Consider the following 24,991-nt stretch of genomic DNA (forward strand, 5'->3'; position numbering starts at 1 on the left):
AAAACAAGAGCTAGAAGAACATAAAGTCACTGGAGGGAGTGTCTAAACATCAACGGTAGCCTTTGAGGAAGTATCAGCTCATCAGTCAAGACTCACAGGGAACCAAAAGGGACAAATTTTAGATATTTAAAAACAAAGCGATGACAATTTCCCATGTGATTAAATTTCTCCTGAATTTTGTAGAATAGGTTACAGTTGACCCAGGGCAGTCTTTTAAGGAAATACTACTATCTTAATAAAAACAGTACTACTGGGGACAATGCATGACATGTCTATGAAGCCCTGCCATCCTGACAATGATCTGCACTGCAGGTGGACAGTCGGGGACACCAAGAGCCCCCAACATCAGTGCACAGGAAGACCCATGTTTAAATGGCACGTGGTGGGATTCCTACTCCAGTACTGCTTCTCTTGACCTACTGTCGCTTTCAAACACTTGACTGTACCGCACGAGGTGAGAACTCTTGAGTCCCACCTGATGTTCTCTAATTCTTCTCGGCAACTGACTGTGCTACTGTGATATTGTAATAGGAAGACGACGACCAAAAATTCAGTCCCAGTTCCTGGTACAAAACTCCTAACACCCTTGTGGTTTCCTGAATGACAGGAGCAGCTTGTGTTCTAATACTTGGACTGAGTCCCTGGTTCCTGACATGAGAACTTTTAGAACCTTCCTAATCTCCATGGTGCATGGCTTTCTATGCGACTGTTATGGGCTGCCTTTTCCCTCCCCGCAGATACCTTCAGGATGGGGGCTGGTCACCAGAAAGACTAAGGTATGATTAAAGGGCGGAACTTTCAGCCCCACTCCCAACTCCAGGGAGAGGAGAGGACTGGAGATTGAGTTAATCACCAATGGCCAGTGATTTCATCTATGATACCTACATAATGAAGTTTCCATAAAAAACCCGAAACAACAGCACCTGGGTTGGTTAACGCATCCAGATGCCAGGAGGGTCATGTGTCCCAAACTCCCCAGGGACAGAAGGTCAAAGTCCTGTGTTCACCACCCTTCTGGACCTTACCCTATATACCTCTTCATCTGGCTGTTCATTTACAGCTTTCATAATAGACTGGTTATAGTACATGAAGTGTTTCCCTGAGTTCTGTGAGCCATTCTAGCAAATTATCAAACCTGAGGAGGGGTTGTGGGGACCTCTGAATTGTAGACCGGTCAGGAATATGAGAGAGTAACACCCGGGCCCTGGATTTGTGACTGGTGTCTGAAGTCGGGGCAGTCTGGAGAGCTTAAGGGCTCAGCCCTTAACCTGGAGGGAGGGGGGGGTCTGTACTAACTCCAGGTAGTTAGTGTCAGAGTTGAATTAAATTGTAGGACACCCAGAATTAGTATCTGCAGTGAACTTGAGAACTGCTTGGTGTGAAAAACCCACACAATTGGTGCCAGAAGTGTTCTCTGACTAGTAATAGATCATAGGAGCCACGCTATGTTCTCAATCATTGGATTTGCCATGAAGTCAAAAATCTCTGATGATTACATCTGAGTAAAAGGGTTCAAAATGATAATCTGTGCATGAAAAGCAGTGGCTACCCATTCATCTGCAATAATAGTAGGCTTTTACAAATTCATCAACCACCTAATCATTATGGAGCATATGCAACATGCTAGTAACCAAGCTAGGCTCTGGGTTATAACAGTTACAATCTTTTCTGCTCTCTAAAGCACTACTCTGGGGTGCCTGGGTGGTTCAGTCGGCTAAGCATCCGACTCTTGGTTTCAGCTCAGGTCATGATCGCATGGTTCATGGGTTTCTAGCCCTGCATCAGGCTCTATGTTGACAGTGCAGAGCCTGCTTGGGATTCTCTCTCTCTCTCCCTCTCTCCCTATCCTTCTTCCACTTGTGCTCTCTTTCTCTGAAATAAATACACTTAAAAAACAACAACAACAACTTTGTTTAAAAAAAAAAAAAAGACACTAATCCATGTTTAAGTGGGTTGTTAGGCTATTTCTCCACTAAAATTACTCTTCCTTCTGTTCTCGGAATGGTCCAAGTATTCCAAAAAGATCGTGGTGCTTTGAGGACTGACACAGAGAATTTCTGAAGCCAAGCATGATGGATCACCTTCACGCTGCGACCAGAAAGGCCCATTCCTCATCTGGCTTGGGACTCAGGGCAAGTGTGAGATGAAAGTTGTTTAGGGACCATCACCAGAATTTTCCGCTCTCTCTTGACACGACAACCTCAAGCCCTCGCTCTGCTGGCTGGTGTTGAAACACGCTTATGAGAAATGCTGGATTATGCACCGAACCAGTTAGAAAAACGGACGACACGTTCCTGAGAAGAAACCGTTGTTTTCACACAGTCATCAACAGGGACGGCACCACCATGAACGATCTGCTTGGAAATGCCCTCGCACACTCCTTGAGGGGCTTGTTCCTTGGACCATCATTTACAATGTCTTTTCTTAAAGGTGATTCGAAGCTGCAAGTATTAGCAAGCGTCCCAGCATGATTAATAGAAGGCAAGGAAGCCACTTGTAAAGAGATAAAATATAACTACAGTGTAAGCCAGCAAGATGGTCAAGTAAATCCTGATGCCTCCGCTTATCATGGGGCTGTATGAAAAAGAAATTAACTCTAGAGGTCAAGACAATACTGTGGCGCAGGGAGAGAATTATCGCTCTCCCTGAAGACTTTTCTCCCTGAGGCAAGACAGCACACACCCTAGATTAAACTTTCATCAGCACATCTGGAAATTCCATCAATCTTTCATTAAGGTCTGGCTCAGAGAACCCTCTGCCTAGATGTCCGTTAGGAAGCTCTCCACCCTCTATGTGGAGACCCTCCTATTACGCCTAGGGAAGGAAACAACGACAAAGGGGAAATAGAGGTAACTTTTGGAGTAGCTTAAAAAAAAACCAAGGGGCCCACTATTTCTGAATCTCTGTCACCTAAAACAGAACCGCCCTTTGTCACTGGCAACTGCCACCAATTTAGAAGGGAAGTTTCCTTGGCACGAGCTGCACCCACCGCGTGATGCAGCTGAACAGAATGAACACTCATGCTCACTCGCTTGCTCACAAAAGCTTCTCGAATGCCCTCCCCGCAGAAGTGCCCTCTGTACCGTGTGGAAGTGGCTGCCTCCTTTGGCCAGTTGCTAACTCAAGGGTCCACAAGGGAGGGTGTAGCCTGGAGACAGAAACCACCCAGATATCTGAACAAAGAAAATATCATACAAAGAACTGTATGCAGGTAATAAAAATGCAAAAAGGAAACAGAAAGAGGTTACCGTGGAGGCAACATCGCAAAGGGGGATGGAGGGGCGGTGACCTGTAGGGTTGAAGGAACAAAGCACAGAGGTTGGAATTATTAAAAGCCAGAAGCCTGGAGGGGCCCCACGGAGGAGAACACTGAGGAAGTGTTGCCTGGCCGTGCTGGCATCTCCAGGCTTGAAGGAGGGGCCCCGAGGCCCAGGGGCCCAGACCTTTAAAGAGGCACGGCAGCCAGCTGTGCTGGGGGCTCTGAAGAAGGGGCATGATGAAGCTCGTTCCGCATTTCTGCGAATGTTGGGAACACCTCGAAGTGGAGTTTGAACTGATGCAATGGGGTGAAGCAGCTTTTCTAGGGTGATGCTCACAGGAAGCGAAGTAAGGAGCAAGTCTCTTCCTCCTCCAGCCTTGCAGTCTTCTAGTCAGAGCCTAACAGGCAGCAAACCAGACAAGCACAGACGAATTCTGCAGAATCTCGGCCTCAGAAAGCTGAGCCACCTGCAACGGGTGGGTTTGGAGCTGAGACACAGCAGCTTAATACCTGGCTTAGGAAGCAACAGGTCACGGGCTCGAGAAGCTGAGGTGACTGGTCTCCAGACCACGCCAGAATGCTAGTTGTGTCACCTCTTCTTTTTCAATAGTAGTTTCACTTGGCAAGTGTCGACCCAGCTCCATTTCCCAGAGTCCCTTGCAGCTGTGTGTGGCCAACAGGATGTGAACAGAATGTGAATATACGTGAGGTGTGCAAGTTCCAGGTCGTCTTGCAACTTAGAAGACAGTCAGTCCCTGGTCCTGGTCAGACTGGAGGGATGGCACGGTCACCACCTAGAAGGAGCATGAACCCGCATGGCACCGAGCCGCACTGAGACGGTACTGCATGTTGCAGACTGCTACAGATAACGTGTCCCTAGTGTTTCAGACAATGGACCTTAGAACACTTGATGCAGCAGCCCAAAACATACCCTAGTGAATACAAAAAGGGTTAGCTCTAGGACAGCAGCAGAGCTGGGCAATGCTTGCAGGTACCCTGAGGAATGCCGGTAGAACGGAGGTATGGGTAGGAGAGGAGAGACAGTCAAAAAGGACTTTGCCTTTCTTACAACGACCTCCTACAGCAGCCACAAAGATCCTAATTCTGCCCTGCAAGCATTACTATTCTAATGCTCTTTTTCTAAAGGGGAGGAGGGCATCTTAGGTCCCTTATGGCTGGGTCTCGATTCCTCTTTTTCTTTTTTTAAGCAACCCTCTAAAGACGTAAAAAATCATTCCTAGCTCAAAGCCATACAAAAAGAGGTCTCAAGGCCCTACTTTGTCAACTTCCACTTTCATTCTGCAACTGTGGTCTTATCTCTTCAATTAAGAAGCCAGATCTTTAAGGACAGGGACCAGGCCATAGACTTCAAGGGTCTCCCTCCCGATCCCCGCTTATTTTAGACCATCTGTCATCTCTTGTCAGGATGAACAGAGGAGCCTCCTATTCAGACAGATGAAAATCTCAGGAGTCTGGTCTCTGTGCTGTCGGAACCTGAAGGATCATCTAAGGTAAGTCACACCCTCTGTCCTGAGCCTCCTAATCTCTAAAAGAAGTTGGGAGATATTGTTACTAAACTACTTTTTCAATTTAAAAGGCTCTGAGTCAAAGTTTTATGTATTTTAATTACTTAATCCCAGTATTTCTCAGGACCTTTCCTGTCCCCACCCCCAAATTAAGCAGTGTTTTTAAAAGAAATTAAAACAAGACAACAGTGGCAGGAAAACAAGAAGAAGAACTATGTGTAACAAGAGCCTTTTAAAACAACTTAAACCAGGCAGGGTCTTGCTGGCTAAAACCAGATGGGACCATCCTAAGAGACGAGAATATGAAAAAAAATATATATTTGGTATACTTGAGACTCACTATATTCTTTAGATAAAAGTTTCCTGAGATCTTGACCAGATAAAACAATTATGTCAAGGTTAAATTCATTTGGAAATTTATGAATTATCTATTATTAGAAATTATTCATCAACTGCAACTTCTTACTCAACACAGCTCTGGAGGCAAGGGAAACAAAAGCAAAAATGAACTATTGGGATCTCATCAAAATAAAAAGCTTCTGCACAATGAAGGAAACAATCAGCAAAACTAAAAGGCAACTGACAGAATGGGAGAAGATATTTTCAAATGACATATCAGATAAAGGATTAGTATAAAAAATCTACAAAGAACTCACCAAACTCAACACCCAAAAAACAAATAATCCAATAAAGAAATGGGCAAAAGACATGAATAGACACTTCTCCAAAAAGGACATCCAGATGGCCAACCGACACATGAAAAAATGCTCAACATCACTCATCATCAGGGAAATACAAATCAAAACCACAATGAGATACCACCTTATACCTGTCAGAATGGCTAACATTAACAACAACAGGTGTTGGTGAGGATGTGGAGAGAGAGGATCTCTTTTGCATTGTTGGTGGGAATGCAAGCTGGTGCAGCCACTCTGGAAAACAGTATGGAGGTTCCTCAAAAACTTAAAAATAGAACTAACCTATGACCCAGCAATTGCACTACTAGGTATTTATCCAAGGGATACAGGTGTGCTGTTTCGAAGGGGCACATGCACCCCCATGTTTATAGCAGCACTATCAATGATAGCCAAGTATGGAAAGAGCCCACATGTCCATCGATGGATGAATGGTTAAAGAAGATGTGGTATATATATACAATGGAGTATTACTCGACAATCAAAAGAATGAAATCTTGCCATTTGCAACTACGTGGATGGAACTGGAGGGTATTATGCGAAACAAAATAAGTCAGTCAGAGAAAGACAAATATCATATGACTTCACTCATATGAGGACTTTAAGATACAAAACAGATGAACATAAGGGAAGGGAAGCAAAAATAATATAAAAACAGGGAGGGGGACAAAACATAAGAGACTCTCAAATATGGAAAACAAACAGAGGGTTACTGGAGGGGTTGTGGGAAGGGGGATGAGCTAAATGGGTAAGTGGCATTAAGGAATCTACTCCTGAAATCATTGTTGCACTATATGCTAATTTGGATGTAAATTAAAAAAGAAAAAAAAATAAATTATTCTTCAAAACTAGGAAAGAGATGTATAAAGCATCTTCTAGAAAGAGAGGTTTCATAATACAAACTTTAGGCATAAATAATATCACAGGATCAACATTTAAGCTGAGAAAATACTTAAAAAATTTTTTTCAATGTTTATTTATTTTTGAGAGAGAGAAAGACAGAGTGTGAGTGGGGGAGGACAGAGAGACAGGAGGACAGAGAATCTGAAGCAGGCTCCAGGCTCTGAGCTGTCAGCACAGAGCCCAACGTGGGGCTTGAACTCACAAACCGTGATATCATGACCTGAGTTGAAGCTGGACACCTAACCAACTGAGCCACCCAGGCGCCCCATCCGAGAAAGTACTTTATAAAAAACATTTGTGCCCAATGGCTGTGGTCATTGCTATTAATTATGAAGGGATTTTATCTTCATTCTAGCAGGCCCGACAGAATCTCCATTTATGAATAGTTACTTATTAAAACTAATTCCAATTTTTCTTTTTTTTTTTTTTTTTTTTTTTTAAATTTTTTTTTTTTTTTTCAATGTTTATTTATTTTTGGGACAGAGAGAGACAGAGCATGAACGGGGGAGGGGCAGAGAGAGAGGGAGACATAGAATCGGAAACAGGCTCCAGGCTCCGAGCCATCAGCCCGGAGCCTGACGCGGGGCTCGAACTCACGGACCGAGAGATCGTGACCTGGCTGAAGTCGGACGCTTAACCGACTGCGCCACCCAGGCGCCCCCCAATTTTTCTTAAAAACAAAGGCAGCAATCTAGTGTTGGCACTAATTTAAATGAATGAGTTGACTGACCAGAGGAGCATTTTCCAAAGTGTGTTCCATGTGACTGCATTTCCATGAAGAAAAGGGTCCCAGTGAACATCAGCACAGGAAAACCTCCAAGAGGGTCCAGAGTAAAGGGGCTCTTTGCACTTTGTTTAACCCAGTTTCCTAACAGACTCTAAAATCTTGTTTTTCCCTCTCCGGGACAGCATATGAACATCTTACCTCATTAGTTCCCCATAGACATGGCTACGGACGTCACTCCGAAACCCTCTGACTATCCCATCTACACAGTTTCCCTTCTCATGGGAAACAGACGGGATCGGCAGATACTACTGCATATTGGCAACACACACAGGGGTCTGTGTGTCAGATCCTTCCCGGAAGACAGATCCATATCTGCCACCACGGATATGGTGTTGAAGGCCCCCATGTTCAGAAACTATGTTTGCTTGCTTTGGATACCTGTATGACGGAAGAGGGAGAAAGCTGTTTCCCAGGGTCTGAATGAGTAAGAAGAGAGCTGTGGCCAGCAATCAGCATGGGCGCCTGAAAAACAGGCTCCTGAAATCCTCCCACCCATCCTTGAATGACAGCTGGCAGGCTCACAGAGGCAAGAGAGGTGGCTCTCCGGTGGTCTGCCTCAGTCCCTGGGGGCAAAGTGCCAGCTCTAAGGCCCAGGGCCGTTTGTACCTGTGAAGATGCCCTCCTTCCCACAGCAGGAGGCAGCAGGGCAGGTGAATTCGGATACTCCCCAGTACTGCCTTGCATTGGAAATACAAGGCTTATGAAACTCCTTTCGCCAATCGGGAGGTCTGAGAGCCTTGATCTTTATCTTGCTGGGATCAAAAGGAACCAAAGTACAGGGGCGCCTGGATGGCTCGGTCAGTTAGGCACCCGGCTCTTGGTTTTGGCTCAGGTCATGATCTCAAGGTTTCATGAATTCAAGCCCCGTGTCAGAGAGCATGGAACCTGCTTGGGATTCTCTCTCTCTCCCTCTCTCTCTCTCTCTCTGCCCCTCCCCTACTCATGCTGTCTCTGTCTCACTCAAAATGAAGAAACTTAAAAAAAAAAAAAGAAGAAGCCAAAGTATAGACTAGCCGAGAGAGGAGGTAGCTCTCTGTTTGTTGGGCAGCAATGCAGAAGTGCTCTATAAAACACCACAATAATGGCAGGCACAGCCCTCGAGAATAAGGCAAAAAGTTCAGCCCAGTCCAGCGATGACCCACACCCCACAGAGAGCCACCATCCGGTGTGACTGCAGCTTCTTCCATCACCCATGGTAAGAGGGTTCTCCAAATCAACCTTGGGGATCAGTGGGGGGTGTCACGGACAGATCACCTCCCCACCCAAAGTAAACTTACTCCCTAAGAAACTTCTCCAGAGGAAATCAAAAGCCTTGAGATAGTGCTAAACCCAAAATAACTTTAAACAAATTCTGAAATTCCATGGCTCAGTGAAGCACTCTGAATTTCAAGAAAGATTTTGTGCCCTTCGAGCCTCTGGAATGCATACTTTTCTTTTTCATTCAAACCTCAAGAAATCCCCTAGGAGCCCTTGCAAACGAATACACTGCCCTGGTTTGATTTTCTGTGTGTACCTGATCCCACTAACTGACAAGCAGATTATTACAGGGTTAGAGGGGAAGAAAGAGAATGGAATCGTAGGAGCTCGGGCTTGCAAAGCAGACAGCAGAGGGTCAGGCTTGTGGTAAGTTGTCCATAAATGTTAGGGACTGTCACTGGCATTACCATGGTTATCTTATTACTCACCAGAGAACACAGAGCCCAAGTTCCAAGGACTGTGCCTCTTGAGTTATAAATCAAATCAACAAGTCTTTGCTGGGCACCTAGAGTGCTGAGCTGGGCATGTAAAGGGCTGCATTCACCATATCGTCTCTTCCTCACATTTCATTAAACATATCTTTTTAGAATTCAGAGACACGGGGCGGAGGGGGAGAGAAGAAATCCCTTAAGAGAATCCATTTTCTCAGTAAGGAAGGTTACAAAGGAATGCAAAACGGGCTCATTTTTGCAAGCAAAATGAAACACTTTTATGTTTTATTCATGCAAAATGAAAACCCCTTTCCTTTGCAGCATTACAAATTGAATTTGCTCGTGTAAATTGCTGTAAAAAAAAAAAAAAAAAAGAATTAAAAGCAAAAGTAAGTTAAAAAAAAAAAAAAGCAGGAATACAAAGGCCCTTTCTTCTAGGGAATGAAAGCTCAAGGGACCAATGGGGAGAAATAGAACCTTTCACTGGCAAACATATTTTTTTATTTACTGCTTCCAAAAGCAATCCGACTCAAGGGCCCCCAACCCAGTGCAGAAGCTTGAAGTCCTGACAGCCAGTGTGGAACTTGAGGGAATTTCTAAATGACACTTATCTGTTAACACTGAGTAAGAATAAGAAGCAGTTTCAAAAACATGGTTAACCGAGCCCACATTTCAAAAAACATAACCAAGGCAATGTAACCGAATTCATACTGCTATCATTGGGGGGCTGCGGGTGGGGGGGGGCTCTTCTTGCCTTGGAAGTTGGAGGATAACTGAACTCATCGTGTCTGGAACAGCCCCTCATCCCCCTGTATCCAATGATAAGCTGTCCTTGAAACCTGAGGTCTGACTCCTCCCATATTCACCCTGTCTTTGAAAGGAAGCTGTGTAATTAGATGTATCTGCTGGTCTCTGTTCCCTTCACGAATTAAGAGCTAACCTTCATTAACCATTTACCACGTCTCCATCACTGTGCCAGTTAACAATACGGACACAACTGTATATATACACAATATATACAAATGCTTTGTGGCCCCTATTATGATCTCCATTTCACAGATGAGAGAAACTGGGATTCAGAGCTTTTGTCAACTGGATTTTTGAGTATTTTTTTTCTCCCTGAACATGTGGCGTTTGGCCTCAACTTCAAAAACTGGGTAGGCTGAAACCATCATCAATGAAAATCTGCTTATGGTCTAATCTTAAGAAAGGTTAACAATCCCATCTAGTTGTACATGCATATAATGATCTTTACCGAGGCTCCTGCCTTTAAAACAACCTTGGGGGACAGGAACCAGGCAAGAATCGAGCATCCTACACCCTTCCATTAAGGCTAATGTTTTCAATGATGAGCAAACCTCATCAGGTATTTTCCTTGTAAAATTAATCAATTCATATCAACTCATCCCTGTGGTGCTATAGCTCTGGCATGGTTAAGTGAATGACAGACAGGTGTATACGCACAAATTATCCACTCATTCCCCCCAGTGCACCTGGCCCAGCTGTCACCGTTCATCGCTCCATTACAAAAGCTCAAAGACACAACTTGGGGTGCCTGGGTGGTTCAGTTAAGTGTCCGACTTCAGCTCAGGTCATGATCTCGTGGTTGGCGGGTTCGAGCCCTGCCTCTGGCTTTGTGCTGACAGCTCAGAGCCTGGAGCCTGCTTCCGATTCTGTGTCTCCCTTGCCCTCAGCTCCTCCCCCACTCACACTCTGTCTCTCTCTCTCCCTCAAGAATAAACATTAAAAAAAAAATCCAAAAGCTCAAAGACACAACTGTGCTCTTAGGAAGCTTTATCCAATCAGCAGGCACAAGACACTCCCGCTTTCTCTCTTGCAGACCGTTTATTCTTATGTCTGGTTATAGCAAAAATGCTTGTTCTTACACTGATGAGTGCATAACCATTTTTCTTTCTGCTTGGAACCTGAAACTGAATCAAAAGACTACCAAATCTACCGGGGATAAACCAAGGCAGAGCCCCCAAGAGAGGACCACACGACCCAATAAACCAGAACGCCCAGGAATGGAACCAGAATGCCCAGGAATGGAGCCATAAGCCCAGAAGAGCATCCTTCTGTCATCTGGGCTTTTCACTTGCTTTTGTCCATTTTCAACAAAGAAACAACTAATCATCATATGCCTGATCCCTAAATGCTAGGAGATCCTCGGATACTTTGAGAGTTGCCAAAGGTTAGCTATAATTTAAGAGCTGAATGCATTTCATGTAGCCCAATTACTTAACAACGGTATCCAAGTATGAGGTCTGTGGTAACTGCCACTTTATTATTTAGAATATGTATTTGGATTTCCTTATTTCCAGCCATCCTAGAGAACAGACGATTCACAACACATCTAAGAAGTACTTGCTGTAAATAACAAACGTTCAGCAGAATTTCAGAAAAACACTGAATGGAATTTTGAGGTGACCAGACATATCAAATGTTAAAAAAGTTCGGGCAGCCCCAAACCCCAGAAGTTTCTGATCGGCATGATTTAATGATCTAAAACTCGTGGTACAACCTCTCCCTTCACGCAAGCCCTCTAAAAAGGAAACACCAACAGGAGGGCTTCTGAAATGGCTAAGACTAACCCAGACTGCAGAGAAGAGGGGGAAAAAAGGGCAGGGGTCCAGAGAGCCTGGGTGAGTCAGCAACTCAGATGAGGAGGACGTGCAGGAGGAGAAAGATGCAGAACTCGAAGACAGGATCCAGAGTTGACAAAAGGTGTGAGGGGCAGAAACCAGGAAGGGAAGTGGTTTGGAGGGTTTATGAGGCAGGGACAGAGATGTGCTTTTACTCTTTCACGTTTCTAAGGACAGTCTATTGACACCTTTCATGTTCAGTGAGGGACAACAACAGCGAGGCCACACTTTGGTGTGAAGGAAGGACTGGAGGGGGGGGGCGGAGAGGGGAGGCACCAGCGCGGGGTACTCACCGGCCGTTGTCGCGGCCCACGCCCCACACACGGATGCTCGCGATGGGCTGGGAGTGGAGCACGGTGCGGTCCATGGGGTCCACCAGGCTGAGTGTGTCGTTCTCCAGGATCAGGTACATGTCTTTCCCCTGGGGTCCCAAAAGAAAACACGCTCTTTTTCTCGGGAAGCTATGGGTCATGATACCTGCAGCCATCTAGGGACATCATTTCAAGGGGCAGAAGAAACCACCCTTCAAGTCTGTTATTTGTTTTCCTAAGAGCAACATCCTCTCCTAAGCCTAAGTCTGGGGCACCGGGGTGGCTCAGTCAGTGAAGTGTCTGGCTCTTGATTTCAGCTCAGGTCATGATCTCACAGTTCGTGAGATCAAGCCCCATGTCAGGCTCTGTGCTGGCAGGACGGAGCCTGCTTCGGATTCGCTGTCTTCCTTTCTCTCTGTCCCTCCTCCACTCATGCACGCTCTCTCTCTCTCTCTCTCCAAAATAAAGAAACTTAAAAAAAAATGCATGAATCTTTCATACTCCCCCCACACCCAGCTTCTCTCTCTCCGTTTCCAAGTCCTCTCAAATGGATTTAGCCTGCCTTCTACCCAGCTCTTGTTTTTCATTATTTACAATTCTGAATCTTGACTCGGGGAAAAAAGGCTAATGGAGGGGTTCCCTGGAGAATCTGGTCTTTCGCTAACTCCACGCCTGTCATTCTCATCACCTGTCTCTGTCCATCCCTTCCTCTCTGGTCAGACCCTAGCAGGCATGTCCCCGACGGCCTTCCCACAACCATTACCATCCCATCCCTTGGTATGTACAGTACTTTGCATCTATGTGATTTGGTTGACAAACAGCAGGTGCATTTGTGGCATCTCTTGGTACCACAACAGCTAGTGTTTATAGGACTTTATCGCATTGCAGACATTATACCATGTGCTTCGGGCACATTGGTTCATGATCTTTCCGACTTGCTCTGAGAGCTTGGTTTGCTATTATCTCCAATTCACAGACAGGGAAATCGAGGCTTCAAGGTTAGGCAACATGCTCCAGGTCTGACCCAGAAACTGTAAGGCCTTTAGTGACACGGTGCTGCTGTAATGCCACAAGGAGAGGCCGAGGTTTCTCACTGCTTGCATGGCTCTTTAGGGCTTGGCCTCCTGTCTCCTCACATATGTTGGCTCTTTGGGGCCAAGAACACTGGACTATTCAATTTTATTCCCCCTGCAATTCCTCAGGCATCATTTGAGAAATTACTAAACATTTGCTGCACACTAAAAGACGGTGTCCATGGGGCGCCTGGGTGGCGCAGTCGGTTAAGCGTCCGACTTCAGCCAGGTCACGATCTCGCGGTCCGTGAGTTCGAGCCCCGCGTCAGGCTCTGGGCTGATGGCTCGGAGCCTGGAGCCTGTTTCCGATTCTGTGTCTCCCTCTCTCTCTGCCCCTCCCCCGTTCATGCTCTGTCTCTCTCTGTCCCAAAAATAAATAAACGTTGAAAAAAAAATTTTTAAATAAAAGACGGTGTCCTTTCCCCCACCCTTAGCTGAGGGCAGCCCTCTGGTGGTTTTCAGGAGATGCAAGATGGCTGTGCCTCGGAGAGCTGGGAACGGAGAGGGGGCAGGTCCCAGGTGGTGCCAACCAGGTGATGCACACTGGGATTACTGAGAGCTGTCTGGGCATGTCTGGTGCCTTCTCCTTCCTCTCCGTCCTTCCCCCAGGAATGAAGCACTGACTGTAGCCTAAGAGATCTTCAGCCAGACCTGCTAGTGAGTTGCCCCCAGTACAACTCCCACCTGGTAACCCCCACCCCACTTCTGTCCAGCTGCTGCATGGCAAACACCTTGCAGATACTAACACACTCTGAAAGCCTCTGTTTTAATGCTTTATGGGATGTGAGCCATGGTCCCCCTCACTGAGCAGGGTGATGCATTTCCTTTGAGCTAACTCAGCTTAGAAACCCCAACCGGTCCTCCCAAAGGTCCCAGAGGCTGTCTTTGTTGGTTAGTTCTACTGGCCATCTTTACACTGTTGGTCAGAACCGATGCCAACTTCCAGCTGGTCGTCTAAACTGAGAATGGCTGGCTGAGTACGGAGTGTCCCTGAATGAAAATACAGCGTGTCTTCTGCTGGGTCATTCAGCACACTCATAGCTTCCCATGCACATCCTATCGATTTTCTCATTAACACACGGCAGCTCTGGGCTGCCCAGTATAAAGTCTTGCTAATTTTTTGTTACCCCAACAGCGATGTGTATGCAGCCGTCATCTAAAGATGAGACACTCATCCAGCACTCATGACTATATTTTCAGTCAGTCACTCAAACATGTAAGGAGTTGTGCTGTATGTGTGAGGCATGGCAAAAAGGCAGAGCTCATAACCCTAAGCGTTGAGCTATACTTCATATACTATGAACTAGAAACACTGCCTGAAGAGTTTATTATTCAGAAGAGGAAAGAACTGAGAAAAACAGGAATGGCATAGCAGGGTTAAGTAGCAGATTTCTGGCCTGGCTGCTCCCTCACCCTATATCCCCATCCAAAGTTCTCTCTCTCTCTCTCTCTCCTGTAGGAATCCTGCCAAGTGGAGATTGCTTTAGAATTTTACTAAGCTCTTCTAAGTATCTAATGCTAAGTATGGTGGTATTCATCAGTCACTCACACATTAGTATAAATTACTTTCTTCTAAATCCTAGCTGAGATTTGTTCTTTTGGTGGAATAGCATTTTTAACTGAAGGAGATGGCAGGTAGATAATTTGGTGGGAAAGACATGTCTGGGTATTTGGGTGGGAGGTGGGAAGTAATGCAGTGAAAGTATGGGAAAGCCAAATACCAAACAAATGTCCTTTTCTTGGACAGGAGAAAATTTTTCCCTCTTTTCCCCATGCTCAAGATCTGAAAGTCTGGACGGCAATGCAGCCCAGCCCCATTCTAAGGTACAGAGACTCCTCCACAGGAAGCCTTGGGAGCCCCGCTCTCATTATGACACAGCTCCTAGGGTAACGTGACGGGGGCTCCAAACAGCCCATCAAAGATGTCAGGGCTCTGGTGACCCTGGGCATGGTTTAAGGGTCATGGATTCATGCAGCGAGCACTGTTTCCAGGTGCTTCTAACATACCTGCTCCCCAGATCTCCAAGCATGGTAGGCATATGGATTTTCCCGTTTGATATGATTTTTATACGAATTTGGTATTTTTACCTATTACTTTCCTATCTGAAATGATGTCAACTAACATTTCAAAAACAGAATTACCTTATTCAAAGTGAGAAAAGAATATATAGGCATCCATTCTAAAAGCTCAGGTATAATACTGATTTTCAGATTATAAATAAAGCAGAACGTGTTATAAAAGGATAATTTGTCAACTTTTAGAGTACAGGGACATCAAACATTGCTGCGTGCATGTGTAGGGGTCACAGTACCCTTCGAGAACATACTTTCGGAGAGCTCTTCTCTCCTTCTTACATAAGGGTGCATCCGATATTGCATGCAAGTTTCGGGGTTTCGGGGCCCTAGCACCCATTCATACATCTCTGGGGCTCAGAGATACCAGGTCGGACCCTGTCATGTAGACACAGAGAACTGTTCTCTGCCAGGGCCCAGTCCTCGCTGGGATCTTGGCTGGGCTAACAGATAAATCAAAGGGTACACCATGCTCACACTACCTGCCTTTCTGGGAAAATGCACCTGATAAACATCCTCAGTATCACATCCCGCGGAGCTCTGGTGTCTCACAAAGCACAGCAGAGCATAAGCAAGCCTGCCATTAATTATTCCCACGTTTTACTCACCTCTCCCCAGATGCCGACCGTATCCCGGATGTCATTTTTGCAGTAAGAAAGCTGCCTGATGCAGTTGTTGACAGCAACGCTGCTTTTACCAGGGGCGAGGTCCTCCTCTGCCATTTCCACCCATCCCAGGGAACGCACAGCAAAACACTGGAACACAAAGCAGAGGGCATGAAAATACACACTGATCATGGCCCCTCTCCTCCAGTGTGCCAAAATCCCCTGCAAGGTAGCCCTAATGCATCTTCAGTTACTATATCATGTCTGGTCATCAAATTCAGCAAACAAATCCTCCATTGTTGGAAAATTACTGTGACTGTTTTTTACTGTTAAAAACATGTAGTGATAAACAACTTCTTGCCTACTTTTCTGTGTGTGTTCAGATTTTTGTCTCAGAGTGTAGATTACTAGAAGTGGAATTACAGGGCTAATTAGTACAAAGATTTTTAAGCTCCTTTACCTATGATAAGGCATTAAAAAAATTTTTTTTACATTTATTTATTTTTGATAGACAGAGAGAGACAGAGCACAAGTAGGGGAGGGGCAGAGATAGAAGGAGACACAGAATCCAAAGCAGGCTCCAGGCTCTGAGCTGTCAGCACAGAGCCCAACGTGGGGCTCAAACTCACAAACCACAAGATCATGACCTGAGCTGCAGATGGACGCTTAACCGACTGAGCCGCCCGGGTGCCCCGGCATTTTTTTTTTTAAATAGTAAGAAATGCAACACCCATGAAATTTACTACTTGTTAAACACCTAGAACAAGATAATGGGAGAGAGAGAGAATTAAATACATATTAGGTACTTGTTTCTAATATTGATAAAGCAAAATGTGTTTTCTAGTACCCAGAAATGAAGGAAAATAGGGGGAAAATGTGCTTTTGTGATAATAGGTCTCGGGTCCTATAGCATCTGTAATTAGCACCAAATCCTGAAAGCCCACACAATGGACAAGTTCATAAGATACTTTACAGCACAAATTCTTTTAATGGTTTTATCCTTTAGAGATATTTTATTTGAGATCACACTCCTTGTCTTCCTTTTAGAAATTCGTTTCTTCAACTGTTTCAAAATATAGAAAGTATTATATGCACATTGCAGCAAATGAGAAAATTCAAAGATGTATAGAAAAGAAATTCACGGGACATGTGAGGGGTAATTTGGCTACAGATCTGCTTGCTGTCAATCGCCAGGGATGCTAGGTGGCTGAAACGGCGGCGGGGGGGGGGGGGGGGGGCGCTCCCAAGCTGCACAGCACTTGAAGAAGAGCCTTCCCAGCCCAGGCGGGGCAAAGGAGGGGCCCTGTCTCTGCAGGAGCCAACAGGCTGGCTCTCAAAGAGCATCTTGTAAAGTTCCCAGAGTGTACTTCATAACCAGACTGAAGAAGAGGCAGCTAACTAGGTATGAGAAGTGAACAGGATAGCCCAACTGTTGAAAAAGACAGAAAATGCCCACCACCTCCAGAATGCAAACAGCCAGGGTCCCCGGGGAACGGGGAATGTGCCTCGGTTCCTTCCACGACCGCTGCCCTAAAGTAACCTCTAGCTTACTTAGAATACATTTACACTGAGGTTTTGAACCTCCCCCCAACTCACAGGGCTTGGCTGCCAGGGCAGTTCCAACAAGGACCACCGAGGGCGGAAGAACTCCCCCTCCCCGCTGGTGGGAGGAGTCCCTTGGAGGGTTGGAGGCGGGCTCTTGGGAGGGCCCAGCTCTGACCCATAACCTGTGCTAGTATGAAAACCAGATAACCAACCGCCCTGTGCAGTTGCCATCTCCGGACCTGTCTGCTGTCCCAGCTGAGTGTACTTTTGCTTTGATCACTCTTGAATGGTTGCTTGCTTACGCGTGGTTCTGAATTCCTCCTTGGCCAGACTCAAGAACCAAGGCCGGGGAACACGACGACTTACTGCTGACGAAATGAAGAAATGCTACGAACTGTCCCAAAGTGACCACATTCAGTCCAGTTCCACCTCCCCTGTCTCGCCCCCACGCCCTGACAGGACACCTCCTTCCCCGAGTTGCTAACCACGTTCTCTCCGGGGGCTAAAAACCCCACCAAAGTACCCATCTATTTAAGCAAACGGCACACAGGTCCTTCAGCCTAGTGGGGACACAGTGAGGTATCTGCATTAGCACAGGGAACAGAACAGCAGCCCTGAGCTGACGGTGGATAGGATGCCTTCTACAAATACACCACCAAGACAAGGTGTCCCTGTGACAGCTGCAAAAGCTACTCAGCGCTCTGTGTCCGGAGGGAAGTTTCTGGGAGACGCCCTCACACTTCATCCAGTGCAGCGAAACCACTCACAGGGGAGGCAGATGCCCACGGGCACGAGGGCGGCCGTGACCAGTAGGGGGGTGGCCTCTGTCAGTGGCGGGCCCGGCCCATCTGCAGCTCTGCTTCCTCAGCCCGGAGACCAAAGTGTGTTTCTCCTGGCGGGCAAGTCACACCCGCCCACACCATGGCACACACCTTCCCCAGCTCACAACCTCCGGGGGGCAGGGTGGGGGGCTGTGCCCCTCAGTGTCCCTTTCTGCTTCCTGCACGTTAGTGTAACTCACTAACCTCCTCCTTGTTGGTTCCAGCGTGGCCCCACATCGGTAAAAACACAGTGCCACAATGATGGGGTTTTGGGGTGGCGGTGGGGTTGGGAGCTGACGGCCAAGAAAGAATTCCTGAGACGTCTTTTGATGTAAAGACAATGATTTTATTAAAGCGCAGGGACAGGACCCGTGGGCAGGAAGAGCCGCACTATAAGTGTGTGTGTGTAGGGGGGTGACCGGTTTATGGACTGGGGAAGGGGGAGATAAAGTTGAGAGAGTTCCTGAAGGAACTGTCACCTGCTGTCCATGGATTACTGGAGGCCTAGCTGTGGTCAAGCTAAGGTTGTTTTCCCCTCTAGCAAAGCATTAACGTTAAGACAGGAGGGAGTTCCCGGAGAAATGTTATACTCTGCCTGCCTCAAGGCACTGCAGGTTATAAGGAAACTGAAGTTTACCTGCCATTTCCTTCTGCCTTTGATCCCCCCATCACTATGGAGGGAAGGGTGATGTTGGGGCTCCAGGAAACTGAGTCTACGGGGTTTCGGGTTTCGGGTTTCGGGAGATTAGGCTATTGATAAGATTGCCTTTTTCCCGTAATTTACTAAGATATTTGTAAACTGATGGAGACTCTATCAGTTTAACCATTTGTTTTCTGTCCTGTCCTTTGTCCTAGGGCAGCAGGAGGGCCTGAGGAATGCCACACATAGCTCACCTGGGGGCGGGGGAGGGTGCTATTAGCCTGTACTTTGCCCTCAGCTTGCCCCACACTCCCTCCTCAACAACCCACCCAGCCTGCTTTCTGATCTTGTCACATCCCACCTTGTGATGAAAAACTCTGCTTTTCCACCTTCACCAAATAAGCGTGTGGCGGTTTCCCCATAAGCCAACAAGCAGTTCTCAGACACCAGCTGGGTGTCCTACGATTCAACTCCATTCTGACGCCACCTGCAGACAGTCCCACAAGAGTGTCTCTCCTCCCCCTGCCCCACTGCATCCTCCTCCCCCACCCCCCGCCTCCCCCCCCCCCACTTCAGATGCCAGTCACAAGCCCAGGTTATAGACTGTAGGTTCCAACAACTCACTCCTTGGATTCAGTTCATTTATTAGAACAGCTCACAGAACTCAGAAGCATTTTACTTACTAGCTTCCACGCCCGCCCAGGTACCCTGTTCCCTCCAATCTCCATGTGTTCACCATTCTTTTGGGTTTGTATGGAGACTTTATAACTTAGGCAAGATTGATTAATTCAGCAGTCACAGGTGCACTGGTGATGGAAGTCAATCTCCAGCCCCTTCCCTCTCCCCAGGGTCCAGGGGTGGGACTGAAAGTTCAACCCTCTACACACCAGGTTGGCTCCGCTGGCCACCAGCCCCAGCCCTGGGTGCTTTCCAACAGCCAAATCATTAGCATAACAAAAGTGATTAGCATCCCAATCACTCTCAGCACTTCAGGGAATTCCAAGGGTTTGGGGAGCTGTGAGCGGGGACCAAAGGTAAGCACCAAACACAGGAGAAATATATCTCAACATCCAAATATATTTTTTTCTTATAAATCACACTGTCACACATCTCTAGTGCTCTCCTCCTGTGTCAAAAAAGAATTGGAAACTCTCTTGACTTGGAGAACGTTTATATCATCCCAACCTACTTTAACGCAGAAAATAAACACAGCACAATTGTATCATCTGACACAACAAACCAGACATTGTCCAAATGCCAAAGGTATTATTAATTCATTTACTCCTCACGTCAACCCTTTGAAATCAATACTACGTTAACTATACCCATTTTCTAGGTGAGGAAAGAGAAGGAAGCATCAGGCTAATAAGTGGTGAACTCAGGGTTCAAACCCAGGCAGTCGGACTTCTGGGCTCCCACTCTTAACCACTCTCTATCTGTCTGAGATTTTGCTGGAGGAACAGTGTCAGAGAGGGCAACAGAACAGCCAGCAACATCAGCACAACTGTGAGTATATATGGCCCTATGGCCCAGAGCAGGGACAGCCTGGATTAAAATCTCAGCTCTGATTTACTGGTACTGTGATCTTGCCAAGTGATTCACACGATCCCAATTTTTTCCTCATTTACTAAAATGGAAAGAACACGCTGAACATTTGTTGAATGGAAAGAGCAAATGAATAGAGTGCTACAATAAATCTTAACTGGAGTTATCAAAGGGGGAAAGAAATGAAAGGACAGATTTGAAGTCAGGGTGACCACATGTTCCGACCGTCCCCATGATAGTTCTGGTTTATGTTTGCTGTTCTAGCAAAATCACTGAGTGGCTCCTTTTACTCTCAAAAGGGTCCCAGTTTGGATAATAAATTATTATAGTCACTCTAGTCAAATTCCAGTGATTCTGCCTCTGATGTGAAAACTGAGATTTGAAGGGGATACTGTGATACGCCCAAGTGGAAACAGCGTTCGAGATTGACAGAAGCTGCCATCAACAGACCATCTGGTGATCCTGGCAGAGGTGAACGGCAAAATGCCAGTATGACCATATGAATGGTCATATGCCCTTTAAACTAGAAGCCAGGAACACATTTTGCCTGCTACAAAATCCTACAGCCCGTAAATACTCAAAGGAATTTATTAACAATAAGTAGGGAATACTGGCTGCTTTTTGTCCTTTGAGTTCAAGATTTCAATCTAAACAAGCTCGCTGAAACTCAAGGGTATTTTTCTTGGCTAAGAAATGCACATGGTGCATGAAGTGCATTGTTTGTCACACCGATAAAAAGAAAACAAGACCCCTTACTATATTATTACAACGAATTTAAGTAATTTTCCTTGTGCAATCTTGCTGCTGTTGTAATTCAGTTTCTGATCTATAAAGCTTCACCACGGGTCCCCGTGGCCTAAGTAAGAGGAAACAGGTGTAAGGGGAATAGCCGAGAACCACCAGGGAGCGAGCTTGCCTTCCTACCGAAGAACCAAGTGACAAAGAACAGCCTGTGCTGTTTGGTGCTGCCCCCGTGTGGCGAGGAAGGTTTACAACTACCACCACTTTTCCTTAAGCTCAGAAATAATGATACTTAGTGTAATCAGCTCTGGGAATAAACATTTGTTTCAGAGTACGGAAAGAGCCCAAAACAGTCAATCAAAAAAACCCAAATAGTCAATCAAAAAAACCCAAATATTTAACCTTTTTCAAAATTTAAAGAAAAAAAAAACCAATGTTTGCTCTTTGATGTTCCTTTTTCTTCTTTTTCTTTCTTTACTTCTTTTCTTTCTTCCTTTCTTCCTTCCTTCCTTCTTTCCTTCCTTCCTTCCTTTCCTTTCTTTTTAAAATTTTAAAGTAATCTCTACATCCAACATGGAGCTTGAACTCACAACCCCAAGATCAAGAATTGTACACTCCACTGACCAAGCCTGTCAGGCACCCCGATGCTCATTTTTCGGTAGCTCTTTACCAAAAGGGCACAAATGAGTAATGGTTCAGGGAAAGGACAGTGTCATCGTATGAATCTGGATTTAAGTCACAACTTTGGGGAAGTCACTTCAGATCTCTGAGTCTCAGTTTCTTCATCTGCAAGGTGGGAATAATAACAGTACCTATACTTTATAGCATTGTTGTTGGGACTACATGAGACAATGCAGACATAGTGCCTGGAATACAGGAAGAACTTGATAAATGTTTGTTATATTATTGACAGATTTTAACTTTCCTATGTGTGGGTTTTAAAGATCTCTCTAGTTTCACAGACTGCAGCAGAGGCTAGCATGTGGAGATGTGCTGTGGTACATGCAAGCACAGCACCCACAGGCCTCTGTTGAAACACAGAAAACTGGCCCCTGGCCCCACAGTTTCTGATTCAGTAGGTCCTAGTAGGGAGTCTGCAAGATAATCTGAGTTTCTTTCTTTTTTTTAATTTTTAAAATAAAAAAAAAATTTTTTTAAAGATTTTTGAGTGTGAGAGAGAGAGAGCGTGCGCACATGCGTGTGCATGAGCGAGGGAGGGGCAGAGAGGGAGACAAAGAATCCAAAGTGGGCTCCAGGCTGAGCTGTCAGCACAGAGCCCTATGTGGAGCTCGAGGTCAAGAACCGTGAGATCATGATCTGAGCTAAAGTCAGATGCTTATCCGACTATGCCACCCAGGCCCCCCCCCCCGCCTTTTAAAAAATTTATTTATTATTTATTTTGAGGGGGGGAGAGAGTGTGGGAGGGGCAGAGAGACAGGGAGAGAGAGAATCCCAAGTGGGCTCCACATAGTGCAGAGCCTGATGCGGGGCTCAAACTCATGAAGCATGAGATCATGACCTGAGCCGAAGTTGGACGCTTAACCGACTGAGCCACCCAGGAGCCCCGAGAATCTGCGTTTCTAACAAACCCCCAGGTGATGTTGAGGCTGCAGGTCTGGGGGCCACGCTGTGAGAACCATCGCTATAGACAGGACGGCTCCTTTCCTCACCCAAGGTCACGCTGGCCCTAAGCTGGTCCTGAAAGTAAAGCGTGGGTGGAAAGCCCAAGACTGCCACTTACTATTCATGACCTTGAGCACGTCAGTGAAAATCTCCGTGCCTCAGCTTCTTCACGTGATACTCAAATTCCCTGTCTCCCAACAGTCTGTCACATGTGCGGATTAACAGGGCAGAGTTTGCCGCTGCTCCTGTTGCTGTTGTCAGTCATCACTGGCATTAGGGGAACGAGAGTCATGGCTGAATTCGAAGGGACACAGCTCTTGACCCGAGGCTTCCTTCTCTCCCACCCGGTCTCTCCTCCCCGGACGGGAATCAAATTGTCACATCTCGGTTGGAAACACACATTCTGTTTCAATTTCATTGTCTCTGAGTACTGCATTAATAGAGACACATGCCTGGGGGAAACCTCTCCCAGGGAACACGTGTTGAGGGAAAAAAATACAGTAAAAAGCCTTGGTTTCTATGGTCAGACAGTCCTGGGTTTGAATTCCTACATTCCTGTCAATGGGTGCTCAACCTCCGTGAATCTAAGTTTTCACAGATTAAAAATGGTTACAATATAGGCTCACAGAGCGTCCAGGAGATCCAAGGAAAGGAAAGTGGCTGGTGCATTGTGGGCCCTCGGAAATGTTCACTTTCTTCTCTCTCCAGATCAAGGAGGCCCTCTCGTTTCACTCTTTGTTCTCTGGGAGGTGGTCTGTGTTTTTGTCCCGAGCTTTAACGAGGACAAGCAAGATGAGAACACGATAGCAGAGGACCGGGGGGGGGGGGGGGTGCTGTGCCAGGACCAAGATGAGACAAGGGTGGGGGGCGGGGGGGAGACGAGGGAACCAGAGCTGCTGGAGGGTCCAGCCTTGCCTCCCCCCAGGAGAGCCGGCCTCGCTGAATGGCACCGAGGAACACAGTGCTCCAATGAGCCAACGTCCACAAAGCAGCACCTTCATTGCCCAGATCAAGTTCAGTGCCCTATGACTACTGAGCGGCAATGACAAAGAGGAGGATGATACCAGAATCAACAGCCAAACTACACTCGAATTTAAAAAGTTCACGGAGAAAAGGCTACAGTTGGGTCTAGCACTACACATGTAATCTTAGTTAACATTCATTTATAGGACTGACTTCCCATTGAAGCCTAATCACCCTGCAGCACAATAACAACGGTGTATTCAAGTCAATCAACATTTACTGAGTGCCTATTAGTTTCTGGAGACACAGAGAAATGAGTCAGACACAGCTCCGCTCTCAAGAAGCCTGCAAAGGAGCAGACACGAAGTGGGAATCTATCACACGGCAACGTGACATAAAGGGACACAGACGTACACATGCGTGTTGATTGCTCAAAGACAGGGAGTTTGGGACTGATTCCTGAGCGATGTGGTATTGAGCTGAGCCTTGTAGGATGGATGGATTCATTCAGTTAACAAACATTTACTGACACTTTAAGCCAGGTACCAGAGACACATCGATGAACCAAACAGACCAAAAGGCTCTGCTCTGAGTAGTATTTTAAAAAGTTGGAAGGGTGTATTCATTTGGCCATGGCCCCAAAGGTGACACAGCTCTGCTGAGTGAGCAAGATGAGTAAAGGTACATGGTATGCATGAGCATGGTGGTTTAGGGCCCAGGATTTCAAGTCACTGATCTGGAAACAAATCCCAAGTTGGGTGATCTAAGCCAAGTTACTTAATCTTGGTGAGCCTCAGTTTCCTCCTCTGTTGCAGTGAGGACAATGGTATGGGCCTCCTGGGGGTACTGGCATGATTAAATGGAATGGTCTGTGCTCAGTATCTTCACAAGATCTGGCCCAAAAGGGATGGGTGAGAAAAGGGGGCCGCTCTTTTCTCAAGATCTTCGGTCTTTGTCAAATGTGTCAGGATTGGGGAATGCCACCAACAGCCAGCCATTCGATCCTGTTTTGTTTTTCCAACTAACGATCAAGTGGGACTACACCTCAGTGGCTGGAGGTGGAGAGAGACACAGGGCCTGGGGAGGAGCAGAGGAAGAGGGCCTGGGGAGGAGCAGAGGAGGCTCTGTATTCTTCAGAAGGGCAGGCTCTATCTCCTCAGCCTATCTCAGGGGGTTTAACCAAGAGTCTACCGCCCTGGGGATAGGGTCTGTGGATGGGCTTCTAAACCTCCTGAAAATATATTCCAAATTATTTGTGTGTTTCCTTATTATGGAAAAGTGTCCAAAGCTTTCACCAACTTTCCAAAGGCTGTGAGAATATGAAGTGTTTCAAAAGAATTCCAAGGGAGTTAGATACCAGAGTACTCAGTCATCATGACGTCAATTAAGACACATGTATCGGGGTACAAAAAGCTTACCGGTTGGCATCAGAGTTCTTCTCTGACAAGTGGAGGAGGAGGAGGAGAATGGTTCAATGGCTCCACATACGAAATGATCGGGAATTCAGGGGAGAACAGAGGTGTGAATGAAAGGCAAGTGGGTATATAACCT

General features: G+C 46.3%; 1 protein-coding gene across 1 annotated transcript in view; it reads right to left on the bottom strand.

Moving 5' to 3' along the window:
• The window catches only part of APBB2 (amyloid beta precursor protein binding family B member 2), a 382,196-nt gene that overhangs the window by 59,627 nt on the left and 297,578 nt on the right, over nt 1–24,991 (bottom strand). Inside the window, exons 10-11 of the mRNA XM_047091376.1 lie at nt 15,566–15,712; nt 11,794–11,921 (exon numbers count right to left, since the gene is read on the bottom strand). Coding sequence (XP_046947332.1) covers nt 11,794–11,921; nt 15,566–15,712 — 275 coding nt within the window. The remainder of the gene's footprint in view (nt 1–11,793; nt 11,922–15,565; nt 15,713–24,991) is intronic.

This window comes from Lynx rufus, unplaced genomic scaffold (assembly GCF_022079265.1).
Source record: "Lynx rufus isolate CCGP_SWC_20201006 ecotype Redwood Valley unplaced genomic scaffold, mLynRuf1.p SCAF_3, whole genome shotgun sequence".
Taxonomy (NCBI): domain Eukaryota; kingdom Metazoa; phylum Chordata; class Mammalia; order Carnivora; family Felidae; genus Lynx; species Lynx rufus.